The 19,260-nt window shown below is 42.8% G+C and overlaps 1 protein-coding gene across 24 annotated transcripts in view; it reads right to left on the reverse strand.

Moving 5' to 3' along the window:
• The window catches only part of TRDN (triadin), a 305,901-nt gene that overhangs the window by 276,703 nt on the left and 9,938 nt on the right, over window positions 1-19,260 (reverse strand). For all 24 annotated transcript variants that reach the window (XR_008313241.1, XM_053284401.1, XM_053284346.1 and 21 more), the window contains exon 2: window positions 352-558. Coding sequence is in view for 23 of the 24 variants with exons in the window: in XM_053284401.1 (XP_053140376.1) it covers window positions 352-558 (207 nt within the window). In the remaining variant the exon portion in view is untranslated. The remainder of the gene's footprint in view (window positions 1-351; window positions 559-19,260) is intronic.

The raw sequence follows: 19,260 nt of genomic DNA on the forward strand, positions 1-19,260 counted from the left end.
TGTAAAATGGCGTGGCATCCAAAATGGTGGCCGCGGCACATGTACAAATGGCTTCTGCAAGGCCTGCCACCTCGAAAAGCAATTTTAAGGTAATTTTAAATAATAATAATAATAATAATAACTTTAAATATAAATAACTTTAAATATTTTGGAAACACCCCCCCCCGAACCATTGGGGGAGTTCGGTTCTAGGCCGATCCGAACTGCGGGGGTTCGGTCCAGCTTAGAACCATCGAACCAAACTAGTTCTATGTCGAACCAGTTCAATGTAGAACTGGTTCGCACATCCCTACCTACAACATCGATAGTGTTAACAATTGTCTTATTTTATATAGCATATACGAGTCTTACCTGCCAGTCCTTTGTAATCCACCAAGTCAAACATGACAATAGCCACAGCTGACCATGTAACGATAAGTGCAACAACAAGTAGCCATGCTGCTGGTGAGCTGAATGTTGTCACAAAGTCTTCTGAAACTGATTTCTTGGACATTTTTATATGTGGTATAGGGACTGTTCCATTCTTGCTGTCTATCACTGTTGTGGTGGACACAGGTCCTAATAAACATATAACAGAGATGAAGAAAATGCATGTCAGCATTATGTCTCTCAGCATTGCAGAAAAAATCTTCAACACCCATGTCTCTGATAAGTTCAGACACAATATAGAAAATAATATTTTACCATAAGAACTCAAGATAATCAGGCTGTACATGCCTGAATAAATTCTCTGAAATTTCTTCTTGGGAGGAATCCTGAATGGCACCTCAGCAGGACTTAATCTGAGACATAATTTCACACGGTTGAGTCTTTGAAACTGCTTCCAGTGCCATGGCTCAACTTGAGTACATAGGAAGTCAATACAGAAGGACTTTATGTTAGGGATGTGCACAAATCGCAATTTGTGCACAGATTCAAAACTCACCCCAAGCATCTTTAAAAGTGAGGAGAGCCAGTCATTACCTGCTCCTCTGCTGCTCAATGCAGCTTCCTGTTGTGGTGGTGCACCCCACAGCACCTCTCAGGTGGCAGCATGCACATGGCTGCCACGCATGCACAGAGGTCATGTGCACGCTATTGCCACACCACATAAAGTGTGCTGGGGCGGGGGCAACACCACAGCAGGAAGCTGTGCCAAGCAAAGGAGGAGCAGGTATCAACCTACTCTCCTCACTTTTAAAGATTCCTGAGGTGAGCTTCAAATCTGTGCACAAATCGTGATTCATGCATACCCCTACTTTATGAATGTGTACCTTTCCTTTCCCTGTCACAAAAGAAGTCTCTCCATTAAAGGAATATGGGGGAGATGCTCAAAAGTTTTAGCGCAAGGCTGCCAGAAACGCTCATGCCCTGGCTCAAGTTGTACTATACTTTCAGAAATTAAGCATCATTCAGGACCAGCAGGATAGGCATCAGTGTGCAGCACTCTCGGACAAATGCCAGGGCCTCAGTGCTTCAACAGGACCCACCTGTACTGTGGCAATCCATACACACTCCCACACACACTGGTATTGAGAAGTGGGAACATTTTTGGGACATCAAAATATTGTCTCCAACCACTCAGCACGAAGGGCCTGGGCAGTGGCCAGCCACTGCCCAGTAAGCCTGCCAGACCTCACCTACAAGGAGAAAGATCACCATAGGTGACTAAGGGCCCTCTTTAAGGACAAAATGCATTTTCACTCAGTCTGAATGACCTTCCCTTGTCATCAGTGATAGTCATGTACACAAATAACATCGGCTATATAATAAATGTCACTCTTCCTAGGAAGGAGGTTGATTTCAGAACCAAAAATGGTGCCAAAGTTGCAGCCATTGAGCAGGGGTGGAAATGACAAGCTTTTCAGAACCTTTCTGAAAATAGAATATGCCTCCCACCACACAGCCTTTTTTGACACTGAATATGTTTGCTGAAGGACATTCAACTCAGGGCTGTCAGAAAGTATCTGAGAAAGATTAGTCACACCGATAAACAAGCAATAGTTCTAAAAATCAACATTGGTATTTAAAGTTGCAGAAAGCCCCCCCAAAAGTTGCACTAACCCAGTGAACAGTAATGTTTTTACTAGGCTTGTGCAGAGGTTTGGCTTAAAAATGTCAATGCCAGATAATTTGCACCCTGCCCTGGTCCCACATTACTGCAGGCCATCCCAGCACTTACCTTCACGCATCCCAGTACTCTGCACAGTGCTGGGGAGAGTGTTGTTAAATGGATCCGCAGCCATGGAAACCCAAATGATATAGTCCTTCTAGAGCCTTATGGAGAACATGCTAGGAAGGACTACATTTCCCACTGTTCCAAGCACTGTTCTGCTTGTTTGCATTACTTTACTGGGGTTTCCCTTTATTGGCTTTCTCCTCCACAATGCAGAGGTAAGCACTGAGAGCAGTTGCCTCTGCATGGAGTCAGGGGCAAGGTATAAATGATTCAGCTTTTATGCTTGAGGCCAAACCTTTGTACAGGCTTAGTGTTTACATCAGTCAAATAAATACACTGCTTCCAAATAGTCTAGCATGAAAGCAAAGTCTATATTTAAAAAACAAACAAACCAAAAACACCCAATGTATTTATGAGGTAAGATCCTAAAAAGGTTAAACAAACAGGTGTTATTTCCCTATTAAAATTCAGATGATATTTATACAGTTTGTCACCTCCAGATTTGAAATCGTTGTAGTATTTCAAAGTAGGCATGTTTATGGAATTCCCCTTTAGCAAATTATTTCCTGTGGTATTCCACTTTACTAGAAATGTACTGGAGCGGAACTGGTTAGTATCAGAGTCCATTGTTTTTCTCAGGTTTCATTAAGTCCAGGAAGGTTTTATAAAAGATATTTTTTCAAATTAAAATAAGAATAAGAATAAAAGAAAACTAGAAGTTATTTGTATCATGGGCCTTTTTTAGGGAGACTCATTTGTAGACTACTTTCTGAAGAAAAGGCTTACAAAGAGAGAGCATGCCGATGTTCATGCCCCTGTATATGCCCATGTGCCCCACTTTAATAACTTCTGTTTTTACAGTCAGATATAAACCCAGTCACAGTACAGAGGAGGATATCATAGGGAACCCCAATAGAGGTATTTTTATGCCTATCTGCAATATTGTTTCAAGACGATGGCCATTCAAAGTATAGACAACACCCCTTTGTAACCCATGTGCTGACAGCTGGGTACAATTCACAGCACATGAGAAGGGGTACTCGGTAACTATCACCATGTTATGGAAAGTAGACTCCATTAGTTCTAATTAGAATTATTTGCTTTCCTGTGAGTTTTAATGGTGTGGAAGTATGCACTTGTGGAAAATAATTTTTTAAAAAAAAATTCTTTGGTGCTGCAAGAGGGCCAACTCAGTTTATTCGCAGCTGAGTTCATGAAATTAAACATTTTTTTTCTGAGTCGTGAACAAGCATAGTGCATACTTGCAGAAAGAATTTTGTTAAAAATAAAATAAAATAACATTTTGGGGATGGTGATATATTTTTATCCTGAGTGTGAGCTGGTGTTATATCTTGAAGACAGCAAGAAACATTTTTTAAAAAATCTTAAGAATTTTCCCCTCTTTTGGGATAGATATAGGTAGATGTGTGAGTGAGTATGTGTGTGTTTGTGTGTGTGTGTACATACTGTAGTGTAGACTTTGGGATTAAAAGGCTAATTTAAAAAAAGACTTAATAACCCACCTAACCGGGTTACAACACAGAAGTTGTATTTATCAAATCTTAGGGAGTAATAAATTCTAAATGCAGGACTTTAAAATACAAAATACTATGCCTCACAATGCCAATGACATTCATCGTTTAAGTAAATTGAGTAAAAGGAGGAGTATACGCCAAAGAAAGTAGTGCTAAGAAAACCAATTCCAGTGCTACTTTTCTTTATCATTTTCAAAAAGCAGATTTTACTGTAAAACTCTAATAGGATCTGGCAGCACGGGTCATCATTGTGCCCGGACACCCCAAGGAGACACGGAGACATTGATATTGGAGGGAACGGTCAGTTTATTGAGGTTCATGGTACAGGTTAATTGGCTGGGATTGTATAGTCATCCCCCCACAGCAGTGCGGTGCCTAATGGCCGGCCACGCTGTGGCCGTCCCCACCTAAAACAGACCGTGGTGATAGCACCTTGGCTCCGGGCAGGCCGCCCGCACTCCTGCGGCGGTGGCGCCTTTCTTTGCCGACCTAAGGCCAGGTATTCTACCTCCCCCAGCGACATCCCCAACTATGCTGCACAGCCATACGTATAGGGTGCCGCTTGCTGAGGGAGCAGGAGTTGAGCGTCCTCCCTGATCTGTCAAGCCTCAAGGGATTAGCTCCTCCTCCTAGATTTACATCATACCTAAGGTGCCACACCCCTTAGTTAGCATCCAGTCACCGCACTGTAAAACTCTAATAGGATCTGGCAGCACGAGTCATCATTCTCCATGAAAGAAGAGAAAGAGAAGAAATGAAGGGGTACTGGCACTTTTTCCGCTATTGTCATAGAAACATCTTTTTAGAAATGAAACAATAAAAAGCACCAAAGATAGAAAGTGGGTAGGATTGGGTAGTATTAGTACACTCAAGTCCCCATGAAAATAATTTGATTCAATGTAGCAGAAACCAATGGCCATCCTAGACATGCTATTAAATGCATTCTTATTTCCTGCATATGAATAGCGGCCATAACAAGGCCTAATCTTGCTCCAGACTGTGGTATGGATGGAGAGTGGTTTTAGTTCTTGCTCTAGTTCTGGTTTCTACCTCAAAATTACCCTGAGCTGCTATTTGCTCTTGAGGGTGTCCTTGCTGCCATGGTATCTTTGAGTCAAATAGCCACTCCGGGTAGCAAAGAGCTAAATATTTACCTCTACCTTCAGCATTTTCCTGATCCAGATCAGAGGCCCTGCAGCTGCCATTTTAAATGGGAAAACACACATGCAAGAAACTATGAAGTATTTAACACTAGGGATGTGCGAAACGTTTCGGATACAAAACGTTTTGTACCCAAAACAGCCTGTTTCAGGTGTTTTGTAGACAAAACAAAACACCCATTCACCAGATCCAAAAGTTTTGTATACAAAACAAAACGTCCCTGTTTCGGCTACAAAACGTTTAGTTGTTTCGGACCTCCATTTTGTGGTGATCTCTGAGTCAGTCTCCATTTTGTGTTTGACATCTCTTTGAATTTCCCACCCTTCTAGCCTTCTGATCAGTGACCTAAATCATGGGCTGGCCTGCTGACAATTCCCTCCTTGTTCCCCATTGGCTCTTTTGCTTCTTCCCACTCTTTACTGACCCCATATTGGCCAGGGGAAGGGTGGCTAACCCATGGGGTGCTGGGTTCTGCTGTTTCTGTGGTGTTCTGAGTGTAGATTCTCTGGTAGCATATGAGAGTGGATTCTTGTTTTTCACTGAAAATCTCATATGCTACCAGAGAATCTACAATGAACACCTCAGAAACAACAAAACCCAGTACCCCACAGGCTTGTGGGTATGGGGGTGGTTGGCACCCTATGTGCACTACACAACCCCTCACTCTGGGCAACCCCAGTGCCCCCCAAGTGGAATTATAGGGCTGCTGAAACCTCCATTATTCCCTATGGGAGAAATAAGACACGTAAACTTCAACAAATCACAAAAGATCAGCCCTTTGCCCAATTCCTTTGAAATAATTCTGGAAGTTTACTTGCCCCCATTGGGCACTACCACCCACCACAGTCTGCTCTGGGTCATCCCTTTCCCCTTGATTTGAAGCGATACATTTGCTGGAATCCCCATTATTCCCTATGGGAAAATTCTTAAAGATGTGTGAACTTAAAAAAAAAATCACAAAAAAAAATCAGCCCTTTGCCTAATTCCTTTGAAATTTGGGTGGTATCTTCCACCCATTGGACACTACCACCACCACCCACTCTTTTTGCCCTGGGACCCTTTTAAAAAATCCAAATCGATTCGGATCAGAAAATTTGGCTACAAAACAAAACAGGGCTGATTCGGATTCAGAAAATTTGGGTACAAAACAAAACGGGGATGTTTCGATTTGGATACAAATTGAAACAAGAAAATTCCAAAATGCACACCCCTATTTAACACCTCATCTAGATTGTCATGCTGGGAAAATGAGTCCCAGATTCCAGAGATTCCACATCCAAGAGGAAACCGTTGCTCATTTGGGAGGAAGATAGCTTCATCCCTGCCTTCACCCCAGCCTGCTCTCTCAGCCCAACCAATGACCTTAAGGGATAATTCAAGACCTGGTCCTACTCACTATTATAAGAAAATTAAGCATCTCTTCATATTAGGGAGATTTAACATAGTTCATACAAATGTATATACAAAAACATCTTGCCTATATAAAGACCTGTGGAGCCTCTAAGCAAAACTACAGAAAACACTCTTTAGAACCCATTCATGCTCTGTTACTGCTTCTGCCTTTTTTATTTTTAAAAGGCATTTGCATGAAAACAAGAGCCCTCTTTCTAAAGGGTTCATCAGCTCCTACAGCTTACATTCACCTGAAGTCATAATCCTGTCTTTGTAATATCATAATAATTTTCACATCAATCTATTGTAAGGATTATGCTTACTTTAACTGAGAGCGAGGCAGCAGGAAAAGCTGAGGCTTTTTTAAAAAGTATACTATTTTAATGCAAATGTGTTTCATAAGAAGAAAAATGTAAACTATAGACAGACCTTTTTTTCAATAGCAGCTGGCCGTTACAGGGGAAGGGAAACCAGTAACTTAGTAACTGTTTCCACTGCCAGCTGCCCTGTCAGCTCTTTGGCCTCAGGGAGCAGTTCCAACTCCCCACAGAACCTAGCCTTGCTCCTTTGCAATGCCAGGTCGGTTCAGAATAAGATTGAACTCATCCATGACTTGATCATGGATGAGGGAGCTGACCTGACTTGTATAACTGAGACCTGGATGGGGGAGGCTAGTGGACCAGTTTGGGTCCAGCTTCTTCCACCAGGTTACTCTGTTGTGGAGCAGGCTAGAGGATGTGGGGGTGGAGTCGCCATAAGGATACCATTCCCCTTACCAGGGGAATGTGACAGTTGACTTACATTGAGTGTGTCTTTCTGAGGCTGGCAACTAGGGATAGATTGGGGATTCTGTTGGTGTACCGTCCACCCCACTGCGGAGCTGGTCTTGGAGTTGGTGTTGGAGTCACCCAGACTTTTGGTTCTGGATTACTTCAAAATCCATTGTGAGGCTGACTTGTCTGGTGCAGCTCAGGAGTTCATAGCAGTGATGACAACTATGGGCCTATCCCAACTAGTTTCAGAACCAACTCATGTTGCCGGCCACACACTTGATTTGGTCTTTTATTTGGATCAGGGGGGTGTTCCATGGATGGGGGATCCTGCGGTTTCCCAATGTCATGGACGGACCACTACCTGGTTAAGGTTGGTTTCACAGCCACAACTCAGCCGTGCAGAGGTGGAGGACCTATTAAGAAGATCCGCCCAAGATGGCTGTTGGATCCAGTAGGATTCCAAAAAGCCTTGGAGGGTTTGGATGTTGGTCCTGCCAGTGATTCTGTCAATGCCCTAGTGGGAACCTGGAATAGGTAACTCACCAGGGCAGTAGACATGATTGCTCCTAAGTGTCCCTTCCGATATGCTTTAAAAGTGGCCCAATGGTATACAGAGGAGTTATGGGGTCTGAAGCAGCAAGGTAGGCGACTGGAGCATAAGTGGAGGAAAACTCGGCTTGAATGTGACAGGACACAGCATAGAGCCCATTTGAAGGTTTATGCGGAGGTGGTGCATGCGGCAAAAAAACCAATTTTGGACTGCACACATTGCTTCTGTGGGTTTGTGTCCGGCAGAGCTGTCCTGGTTGTGAGGAGTTTGATTCAGGCTCCCTTGATTCAAACCAATCCCCAGGGACTTTATTCTGCTGCAATGCTTTTTAATGGGTTCTTTGCGGACAAAATCTCCCCTATTTGTGCTGACTTGGACTCCATTGTTCTTGCAGAGTCTATTAAGGTGGTGTTCAGCAATCCCTGTTGCAGTATTAGATTGGATCAATTTCAATCTGTGATGCCTGATGATGTGGACACCAAGCTGCTTAGGGCAGTGCAGCCTACCACTTGTTCTCTGGATCCTTGCCCGACAGATTGTTATAGACCAGTCTCCAATCTCCCATGGTTGGGCAAGGTGATTGAAAGAGTGGAGGCTAACCAGCTCCAGGTGGTTGGGGGGGGGGACTGATTATCTAGACCCATTTCAAACTGGTTTTAGAGCAGGCTATGGGGTTGAGTCTGCCTTGGTCGGCCTGATGGATTACCTTTACTGGGGAATCGACAGAGGGAATGTAACTCTGTTGGTTCTTTTGGATCTCTCGGCGACATTCAATACCACCAGCCATGGTATCCTTCTGGATCGCCTGGAGGAATTGGGGCTAGAAGGCACTGTTTTGCAGTGGTTCCGCTCCCATATCTCAGGCAGATTCTAGATGGTGGAGCTTGGTGTCAGTTCATCTTTAAAATGGGAGCTATTATATGGAGTCCCTCGGGGCTCCATTCTGTCACCAATGCTTTTTAATATTTACATGAAACCACTGGGTGAGGTCATCAGGAGATTTGGTGCAGGGTATTATCAGTATGCTGATGACACCTAAATCTATTTCTCCTTATCATCATCATCATCATCATCATCATCATCATCCGAAAATGGCATTCACTTCCTAAATGCCTGCCTACAGGCTGTAATGGGCTGGATGAGGGATAACAAATTGAAGCTGAATACAAGCAAGGTGGAGGTGCTCATTGTGGGGGATCGGGTTTAGGGGATGAGTTAGATCTTCCTGTGCTGGATGGGGTTATACTCCCCCAGAAGGAACAAATACGCAGCTTGAGAGTGCTCTTGGATCCAGGCCTCACCATGGTATCTCAGGTGGAGGCTATGACCAGGAGCGCTTTCTATCAGCTTCCGCGGATTCAACAGCTGTGTCCATTCCTTGAAGATAACAATCTCAAAACAGTGGTACATCAGCTGGATGCATCAGCTAGAGCAATGCGCACTACGTGGGGCTGCCTTTGTACGTAGTTCAGAAACTTCAGTTAGTTCAAAATGCGGCAGCCAGATTGGTCTCTGGGGTAGCCCGGAGAGACCATATTATGCCTGTCTTAAAACAGCTGCACTGGCTGCCAATATGTTTCCAGGCAAAATACAAAGTGCTGGTTATTACCTTTAAAGCTTTGAACGGCTTGGGTCCGGGTTACCTTAGAGAGCACCTTCTTAGGTATGATCCCCATCGCTCATTGAGGTCATCTGGAGAGGTCCGTCTCCAGTTACCACTGGTACATCTGGTGGTGACTCAGAACCGGGCCCTTTCTGTAGCTGCTCCTGGTCTATGGAATGCACTCCCGGCAGATATCCACAGTTTTGGCTCTCTGTCAGCCTTTCAGAGAGCCCTAAAAACTTATTTGTTTGGCCTGGCCTTCCAAGGCTTGTAAAGTGTTGTTGTTTTCTAAACGTATTTTAAATGGTTTTATTTGTTTTTGAATTGTTTTTATATTGTTTCTAGCATTATATTTTCAGTTGTGTGTTTTTATGTCTTTTAAAAGCTGTTGTACACCGCCCAGAGCCTCTGGATGGGGCAGTTTATAAATGTAATAAATAAATAATAAACAAATAATAATAGAGCATTTTTTCAAATCTACAAATTAAAAAGCAAGCAAAATTAGAAAATTCACAAACTAGTTTCATTTAAAACTCTCCGTGCAGAAGCAATAGTGTAGGCAAGATGTCCCTGATGTTACACAAGAGTCTGTGGAATGAAACTGAGGCACCTTAAATCCATAAATAGATCTCTAATTTTCAAAACACGCAGCCACAAGTCTCTAAACTTCATCTATATTTACCAGATGGAAAATTAAGCCAAAATAATAATAGAACAACAACAACAACCACACTGCAGGAATAATAGACTGCACCCAGGCAATGCTAGAGAGGCTAGATTGTAAGACCAGGAAAATCATGACCATCAATCATGCTCTGCACCCCCACAGTGATGTAGATAGGCTATACCTCCCTCGCAGCTCAGGTAGAAGAGAAATGCTGCAAGTCCATCAAACAGTAGAGGAGGAGAAAAGAGGCCTTGAAGAATATATCAAGGACACTGAAGAAGATGCACTTCAAATGGTCAAGAACAAGAAACTATTCAACACTAATCAAACAAAGCAGGCCTACAAGAAAGAACAAGTCAAGAACCAAGCAGAAAAATGGAAAAATAAGGCACTGCATGGTCAATATTTACACAATATAACTGGAAAATCAGACATCACCAAGACCTGGCAATGGCTTAAGAATGGCAACTTGAAGGAAGAAACAGAGGGTTTATTACTGGCTGCACAAGAACAGGCACTAAGAACAAATGCAATAAGAGCAAAAGTTGAAAAGTCAACAACAAACAGCAAGTGCCGCCTTTGTAAAGAAGCAGATGAAGCAGTAGACCACCTAATCAGCTGTTGTAAAAAGATCGCACAGACTGATTACAAACAAAGGCATGACAAGGTAGCAGGGATGATACACTGGAACATCTGCAAAAAATACAAGCTACCTGTAGCCAAACATTGGTGGGACCATCAAATTGAAAAAGTTGAAGAAAATGAAGATATAAAAATATAATGGGGCTTCCAACTACAAACAGACAAACATCTGCCACACAATACACCAGATATCACTGTAGTCGAGAAGAAAGAAAAACAAATTAAAATAATCGACATGGCAATACCAGGGGATAGCAGAATAGAAGAAAAAGAAACAGAAAAAATCACCAAATACAAAGATCTACAAATTGAAATTGAAAGGCTGTGGCAGAAAAAGACCCAAATAATCCCAGTGGTCATTGGCACCCTGGGTGCAGTTCCAAAAAACCTTGAAGAGCACCTCAACACCATAGGGGCCACAGAAATCACCACCAGCCAATTACAAAAAGCAATGTTACTGGGAACAGCCTCTGCGACAATATCTATAACAACAGCAACAACATTGATAATAAAATTCAGCCATCCCAGGTCCTTGGGAAGGACTCGATGTCTGGATAAAACAAACCAGTCAATAACACCTGTCTGACTGTGTAAATAAATAAATAAATAATGTGATCTTGAAGCCTCTTTTTTAAAAGTAAAGGCAAAGTAAATTCATGGACCATTCAAATGAGGAGGTTTATTGTGAATGTACATGGAAAATAACTGTGTTCCTCTAAGATACAGTTCCCGCTTTTTATGCAACTATTTCTATTGTTCAGGATTTTTGGAAAGTGATTTTACGTGTTTCAGCTTATTCAAGCATTACAGCTAGCAAAAGGGATTAGCATCAAAAAGTCTTCAAATGGTATTGTTGATCTGTCAAAACACTCTTACACAATTGAGAGTGTATTGTATGGTCCTCTACAATCATTTCTGCTTTAAATGACTCTGAAGAGAAAGTCCTAAAGCTCAGGTTTCAAATACTTAAAGAACAAAATAGCAGGTTTTGGTGGGATATTGTGTACTTTATATGCCACATGTAGCTCCCTCACCTTTGTGCAGTAATCTCCGTACAAACCACGAGTACCACAGGATTAGCTGTAGCTGGCCCAAGTATTCTTAATGGCACTAAGTATTCTTAATGGCACCACTGGAGAGATTCACTGGAGCAAGGAAAGATTCATTTTGAACCTTTGGGTTATAGCTAGGGTGATGGAGAAGTTTCCAAGAGGTGTGCAGAAAAGTGAACAGAGACTCCCATTTCCAGATACAGTATGTTTAAATGGAAGCAGCCATTTTAATTAATACCAGAGTGTTTGACTTTCTGACATTTTTTAATGTTCTGATCTATATATATAATTCTCCTGGGTGTGCCTTGGAATGTGCCCAGCAGATTGGCTGGGCGGTGGACAGGCCTGATTGGCTGAGGCGCACTCAGGAGGATTGGTCGCCACGGCAGCAGCAGGCCTGGCCGTAGAGGCAGCAATGGGCCCAGCCCAGCCGCGGAGGCAAGGCCGGTGGGGGGGGAGAAAGTTGGGGGGGGGCAGAAGTGATGTTGGGGAGAAGAGGTGGCTGGGCCTGGAAGTGGAGACTGGGGCAGAAGGTGGGGGGAAGAGGTAAATGCCGGCCCCAAAGAGCACATAGATGCTCTGTGTGGGGTCGGCTAGTGTTTTTTAAAAGACAACTCTTGTGGCACCTTAAAGACAAACACATTTAAAAATAACCCTTTCGAGGACTATAGTCTAATCACATTAATGAAAAATCCTTAGCTGTTATCAGTGCTGCTAGCAGTTGCTATAGTGAACTATGATAGTTATCCTGTGTATGTTTAAGCTTGTAAGTTGACTAAATTATTATTATGAAAAAGTATTGGAAAAAACTGAAAAAAATATTGGAGGGGGGGAAGCTCTATCAATAGCTTTCGTCAAAGTCTGCAGTCCTACCATGAACCTTATGCTGCAATAAGTGCTAGTTTTTAAGGTGTCGCAAAACTCTTTGGCTGACATCCAGACTAAATTACTTATGAGTAGTCCCACTGAAATTATTGCGACTAATTTATAATTTCAATGGAATGGCTCAAGAGTAATTTAGTCTGGATATCAGCCTTTCTTACTTTTTCTCCAAGAGACTAACAAAGCTATCTCTCTGGGTTAATATGTATTTTAAGCAGCACACAGTGATAGTTGCTTTTAGTGACAATAGATCTTGCTATAGTGCCTTGTGTTGGAAGTGCAGCTCCTGATGGCATCAGTTCTTAGCACCAGCAACCCTACTGACCATTAAGGGCAGAGACAGCAAGTAAAGGCATTTCCCCTCTGACCATGTTTCTCTACTCTGATTCCCCTCTGTTAAACTGATAGTCTCAGGTTTTATTCTTTCACCTGAGAGAAAGAGACTTCCTTCTTCACCCCTTCCTGCACTTCCTGTATGTAGCTAGCTATGAGGCATGATAGGTCTTAATCTATCTCCGATGGATTTCCTAAATGAGCAACTTTATTTGGAACTTTATTAATCTGGTAAGGTAAAGTGTGCCGTCAAGTCGGTGTCAACTCCTGGTGACCACAGAGCCCTGGTAGAATACCTGGTAGAGTCTTTGGTAGAATACAGGTAGACAATATAAATTAGCAGTGCTCTCCTTACCTGTGCACTACCACTGTAGCTGGTGCATGCAGATAAAGGAATCTCCCCTCATGAGCTCTCTAACACTTCGTGACAACAAAACTAAGGACAAAAGTACTTTTTCTTCCTTTTTTCCCTTTCATTTCACAAACAGCCAGCACTCTAGTTGTGGGTGGGGAAAGCTGTGAGGATGACCATCCTATTTCCAGTGCCAATTTTGTGGATGAAATGGAACCAATTCATTCTGAAACCTATTTGGCCTTTCGACATAACCAGGCTTTATGATTAAATTATCCATACATTTGCCTTATTGGATTTTTAAATATCTGCTGCAAAGCTGACTAGGTAGGTGGTTTTCTGAAGTTTGTTTGATATAATAAAATATTTTCAGAATAATAACTTTGCCAGTGTGGTAGTATTATCAACATCTTAATCAGTCTTTTTGATATTTGTAATAAGATTCAAAAATCTACTTATTTATTCAACCTACACCTCTATATTTCACAGCTTACTAGATTGTGGTCATTCATCATGACACCATTCTTTATTAATTTCCTTTCCTGCTATATAAATAGTGTTGCACTTCGACATTAATTAGATAAGGAATAATAATAATAAAAATAATGTAATTCCACATTTAGTAGAACTGGCATTTTAGTTAGTGTTGTAGCCCCTTGCAGCTAAATGTTACTTTGAAGGCTTTGTACTTCGCTTCTGCTATCTCTTTGTATTTTCTTATCAGAAGTGAAAAGTGTATACACACTCTACAATGTGCAGTAAATTAGTAGCATATTCACAGGGGAAAATAACCAGAGATTCAGCTCAAATGAGTGCTTTTATTTCTCTAAGACTACAGTCTGAACCCACGGGACTGCTAGTCCAAAACACACATATACAGAGAGCGAGGACTGGGTTGCAAGTAAGGGAGAGAAAAGTGGCAGTTCCCAGCAACTGTGTGGTCTTGCCACTCACCCATACTCACCACATGTCATCTGAATCTGGAAATATCTGGTGGAGAATGTTTGGTCACCTCCACCACCCGACATTCACCTATAACCAGGAGTTGGTTGGGTGAAAAATATTGGGTGACCCAACATCTCTGTGTTTAAATGATACAGAAAACAATGGAAGTATGGGTCAGTGGCAGGAGTATGCAGTCACCAGGAACCACCACTTCCCTCATTACTTGCAGCAAGTCATAATATTAGAAGCAAGAAACCAGCTAGAAAGGCAGTTGCATCATTGGATGACCAGGGACTTAAAGGTGTGCTAAAGAAAACCACAGGGCTCTGTGGGTGCCAGTCAAAATCGACTTGACGGCCCACTTTACCTTTAAAGGAGCATAAAGAGATTGCAAAGAAGCTGGATGAATTTTTTGTTTCTGTCTCATTACTGAAGTAGGACAAATACCTGTGCCTGAAATGGATTCTGAAGAACTGATGCTAATAGAGGTGGGAAGTGAAGAGTCTTAGTGCTAAATTAAAAATAAACAAATCACCAAGTTCAAATGGCATCCATAACAGTTCTTAAAGTACTCCAATGTGAAATTGCAGAGCTTATAACAAAAATATGTAACAAGTCCCTAAAATTTCACAAACAGCTAGCACTCTAGCTGGGGGTGGGGAAAGCTATGAGGATGACCATCTTATTTCCAGTGCAGATTTTGTGGATGAAATGGAACCAATTCATTCTGAAACCTCTGAAACCAATTCATTCTGAGGCCTCTGTACCTCAGGTACTTTTTAAAAGGTGATCCAGAAGGAATCCAGGTAGCTATAGGCTAGTCAGTTTAACATCTATACCTGGTAGGGATGTGCACAAAACCAGCTAGGCCAATTTGGCTCAAATCTGAGCCAGATTCAAGCTGAGCCAGCCTGGCTTTGGTTGCGGTTGACCTGGACCCTGTCTGGTTTGACCACTGAACCAGTTTGAACCAGTTTGGATCTCTACTGGTAAAGGAAAATCCAGCAAGGATTCCCTTTACCAGTAAAGGGGGGACAGGGGCACTTCCCTAAAGGTAGAGAAAGCATGAGGGGAGTCATTTACTACTCACAACCTCCACCTATTTTGGTGGCCTGGGGGGAGCAGTGGGGCTCCCCACCCCACCCCCACTGGCCTTCTCCGAAGCAACCCAGGCCGGCACAGCCCCAGTTTGGGCCTTCTTTGGCCCAGTTTGGTCCTCTGTGTATGTGCGGGGCCCATTTTAGTGGTCATGCAAATAGCCTCTGTGCATTCACAGAGGTCACCCTAATGGCCCCCATAAATGATCTGGAGTTAGGGTGAGCAGTAAGGTGGCCAGGTTTGCTGATGACATCAAATTATTTAAGGTGGTAAAAAGAAAAGGGAATTACAAAAAGCTCCAAAAGGATATTCCATAATCAATGGGCTTTAAAATAACAGCGCAGTTCAATGTAAGTAAATGTAAAGTAATGCACACTGAGACAAAAAATCCGAACTTCACATATACGCTTATAGTATCTGAGCTGGCAGTGACTGACCAGGAAAAGGACCTTGAATGGATAGCTTACTGAAAAGGTCAACCCAGTATGTGGCAGCTGTAAAGGCTAATTCCATGCTAGAATTAAAATGTATAAAATGATGGATCAAGTACATAGAGAAACGTATCTCTAACTCTCTCTTTCATAATACTAGAACCCAGGATCATCTGTTGATGCTAAATGGTGGGAGGTTCTGGACACAAAGGAAGTACTTCTTGTGTAGTTAAACTATGGAATTTGCTGCCACCAGATGTGGTAATGGCCACCAATCTAGACAGTTTTAAAAGGGGATTATACAAATTCATGGAGGATCGGGCTATCAATGGCTACTAGCCTTGGTAGCTGTATATTTCCATCAGGATCAGAGGTGGCATGCCCCTGAATACTGGGTGCTAGGGAACACCACTGGGAGATGGTGGTTGCCCTCTTTTCTCCATTTGTGGGCTCCCAAGATGTACCTGGTTGGCTGCTGTATGAGGCAGGATGGACTGGATGGGCCTTTGGCCTGATATAGTGCAGCTTTTCTTAAGTTCTTCAAGCAGTGGAAGTATGGGCAAACAGCAGGAACATGTGGTAACCAGGAACCACCACTTCCTTCCTCCTTATTTGCAGAGGGTCATCTGAACCCACCCAGAGAGAGATTGAACCACAAACCCTTCAGCCTGGATGAAAACTTGCTTAGCCCAGTAGTGGAGGAAGTGGGGAAGAAGGAGACATTTTTGACCTAGCTGGTTAATTTGGTTATAATCAGATTTTGTGACTCTAGCTCCAAGCCACAATAATTTGTAATAAGCAGAACATTAAAGGAACCTCTTGCTGCTCTCTTCACAAACCGTGAAAATGCAAATTGCAAAACAAAACTTAAATGTCCTCACAGAAAGCAAATGCATAACATTGAAAAGAGAAGCATTTATTATATCCAGAGCATTTAAAGATGTTCTGGCAATGATCAGAATTTCATAGTTTATTGATTGCAAATAGATACCAAAGTTCAAGAACAACTTTGGAAGACGGTCCAGTTTGGAAGAAGATGGGTGTACTATTGTTCATAAAAGAAGAGCACAAACCAGGTTTAAAAGGATAGATGACTGAATAACTTGGAAGAACTGGCAATATATGTTCATTGAGTGCAAATGATTACAAGTGAAAAAAGTCTTATAATTGACAACTGAATTGAAAACCATGTACCAATGTAATGAATTTGCAGAAAATGAAAATAATCTATCTATAGATTATAGATATAGCCAGAGTGAGGTGGGCTGAGCACCCCCCCCCCCCACCACCTGGGGCGGCAGGCTGAACAAGAGTGGCCACTGAGCGGCCCCTGAGAACTGCAAGGTGCTCTAGTGCACCTGCGCAGTTTGAATAGAGTGTCAATGCTCGATTCAAACTGTGCAGGCATGCTGGAGCACCTCACACTTCTTAAGGGTTGCTGGGTCGGCCCATCAGGCTCAGCGGCCGCTCCAGCTTTGCCTGTCACTGGCTCACCCTACCCCCCGGCTGTGTACATGGCGGCTAGAATTATTTTAAAGATTGGTGGCTCGGTCTTGTGGTGGCGACAGCAGCAGCGGGGAGGGGGTCCTGCAGTAGCAGGGCGGCCTTGCAGCGGGAGCCTGAAAAAAAATTTTCACTGGGGCTTGGACCTACTCTTGGCAGTCCTGCTCCCTCCTACTGACTTTGCCATCTTGGCAGGGCTTTTTAAAAAAATAAAAATAAAAATGTGCAGACTGATATAAAGTGTGCAGCTCTAAATGAATGAATGATGTGCAATTCTAAAATACCATTTGTGCTGTTGAAAAGTTCAAGTTATGCAAAAGTTGTATCACGTTAGATTTAAAACATGACTGGTAACAATGAGATAAGTAACATGAGTAGTGAGTAAAGAGAGGTTGCTTTTCGACAACCCTGATTCTGATCAAGTGTACCCAATTTCTCCTCAAAGACACTTCCTATAGACTCTTCTGCTACTCCCCTCAGAGTCTCCACTGAATATAATACTCTCATACACGGTGCTGTCAAATTCCTAGTTCTGAGGATTTTCTCTTACTCTTTGTAGGCTTCTAAATGTCATGGAATGTGCTTCTAGGCAACAAAGTATGTGTGTACTAGGGATGTGCGAATCGATTCGGATACAAATCGATTTGTACCTGAATCTAGCTGATTCAGGTGATTCGGAGACAAAAAGAATCACCCCTGTGGTCCATTGGCTAGATTCGGGTACAAATTGAATCGCGGCTGATTCGATTCGAATCGATTCGTGTTTCGGATCTTCCTATTAATTTCCCCAGATTCCCAGCTTTCATTTTTTAAAAAAGCTAAGCTCTAGCCCTTATAGAAGTGGAGTTATGGAGCAAAATGTGTGGTCACTATTTTTCAAGTGTTCCGATTCTTTGGTGTATAATAACTTTCACTCAATGAATCCTTATGAGGATTCATTACACACCTTCATTTCTTCTATTCATTTTGACTGTCTTTTAGACAGTGCCAATTGTCAACTGCCATGTGCCAACAACACCCCACTCCCACCCGCAAGGCAGTGAGGTACTACTCAGTTTAATTTAAGTGCCTAATGGGTAGAGGCTACCACCCAAATTGCAGAGGGATTGGGCAAAGGGCTGGTTTTTGGTGAATTGTTGAAGTTTTCCATAGGAAATCATGTAGGTTTCAGAAGCCCCATAAGTGCACTTGGGGGGTGCTGGGGTGGCCCAGAGTGAGTGGTGGTGTAGTGAACAGAGGGTGCCAGCCACCCCCATGGGTTTCTAGCCCATGGGGTTCAGGGTTCTGTTTCTGAGGTGTTCTGAATGTAGATTCTCTAGTAGCAAATGAGATTTTCAATACAAACCATGAATCCACTCTCATTTGCTACCATAGAATCTACACTCAGAACACCTCAGAAACAACAGAAACCTGTACCCCATGGGTTAGCAACCCCATGGGAGTGGCTGGCACCCTATGTGCACTACACCACCACTCACTCTGGGCCACCACAGTGCCCTCCAAGTGCACTTTTGGGGCTGCTGAAACCTCCATTATACCTTATAGAGAAAAACCTTAAAGATGAGTAAACTTCAACTATTCACCAAAAACCAGCCCTTTGCCCAATCCCTCTGCAATTTGGGTGGTAGCTTCCACCCATTAGGCACTACCACCTCACCACACTCTTTCACCCCAGATCCCACTTTATGCCCCAAATCTTCCTCAAAGACACTAAACCTTCAACTATTCACCAAAAACTAACCCTTTGCCCAATCCCTCTGCAATTAGATAGCCAGCGTGGTGTAGTGGTTAGAGTGCTGGACTAGGACCAGGGAGACTCGAGTTCAAATCCCCATTCAGCCATGAAACTATCTGGGTGACTATGGGCCAGTCACTTCTCTCTCAGCCTAACCTAATTCACAGGGTTGTTGTGAAAGAGAAACTCAAGTATATAGTACACCGCTTTGGGCTCCTTGGAGCAGGATATAAATGTAATAATAATAATAATTATTATTATTATTATTATTTGGGTGGTAGCCTCCACCCATTAGGCACTAACACCTCACCACACTCTTCCACCCCAGATCCCACTTTATGCCCCAAATCTGCCTCAAAGACACTAAACCTTCAACAATTCACCAAAAATCAGCCCTTTGTCCAATTCCTCTGCAATTTGGGTGGTAGCCTCTACCCATTAGGCACTT

This window comes from Hemicordylus capensis, chromosome 1, assembly GCF_027244095.1.
Source record: "Hemicordylus capensis ecotype Gifberg chromosome 1, rHemCap1.1.pri, whole genome shotgun sequence".
NCBI classification, from domain to species: Eukaryota; Metazoa; Chordata; class Lepidosauria; order Squamata; family Cordylidae; genus Hemicordylus; species Hemicordylus capensis.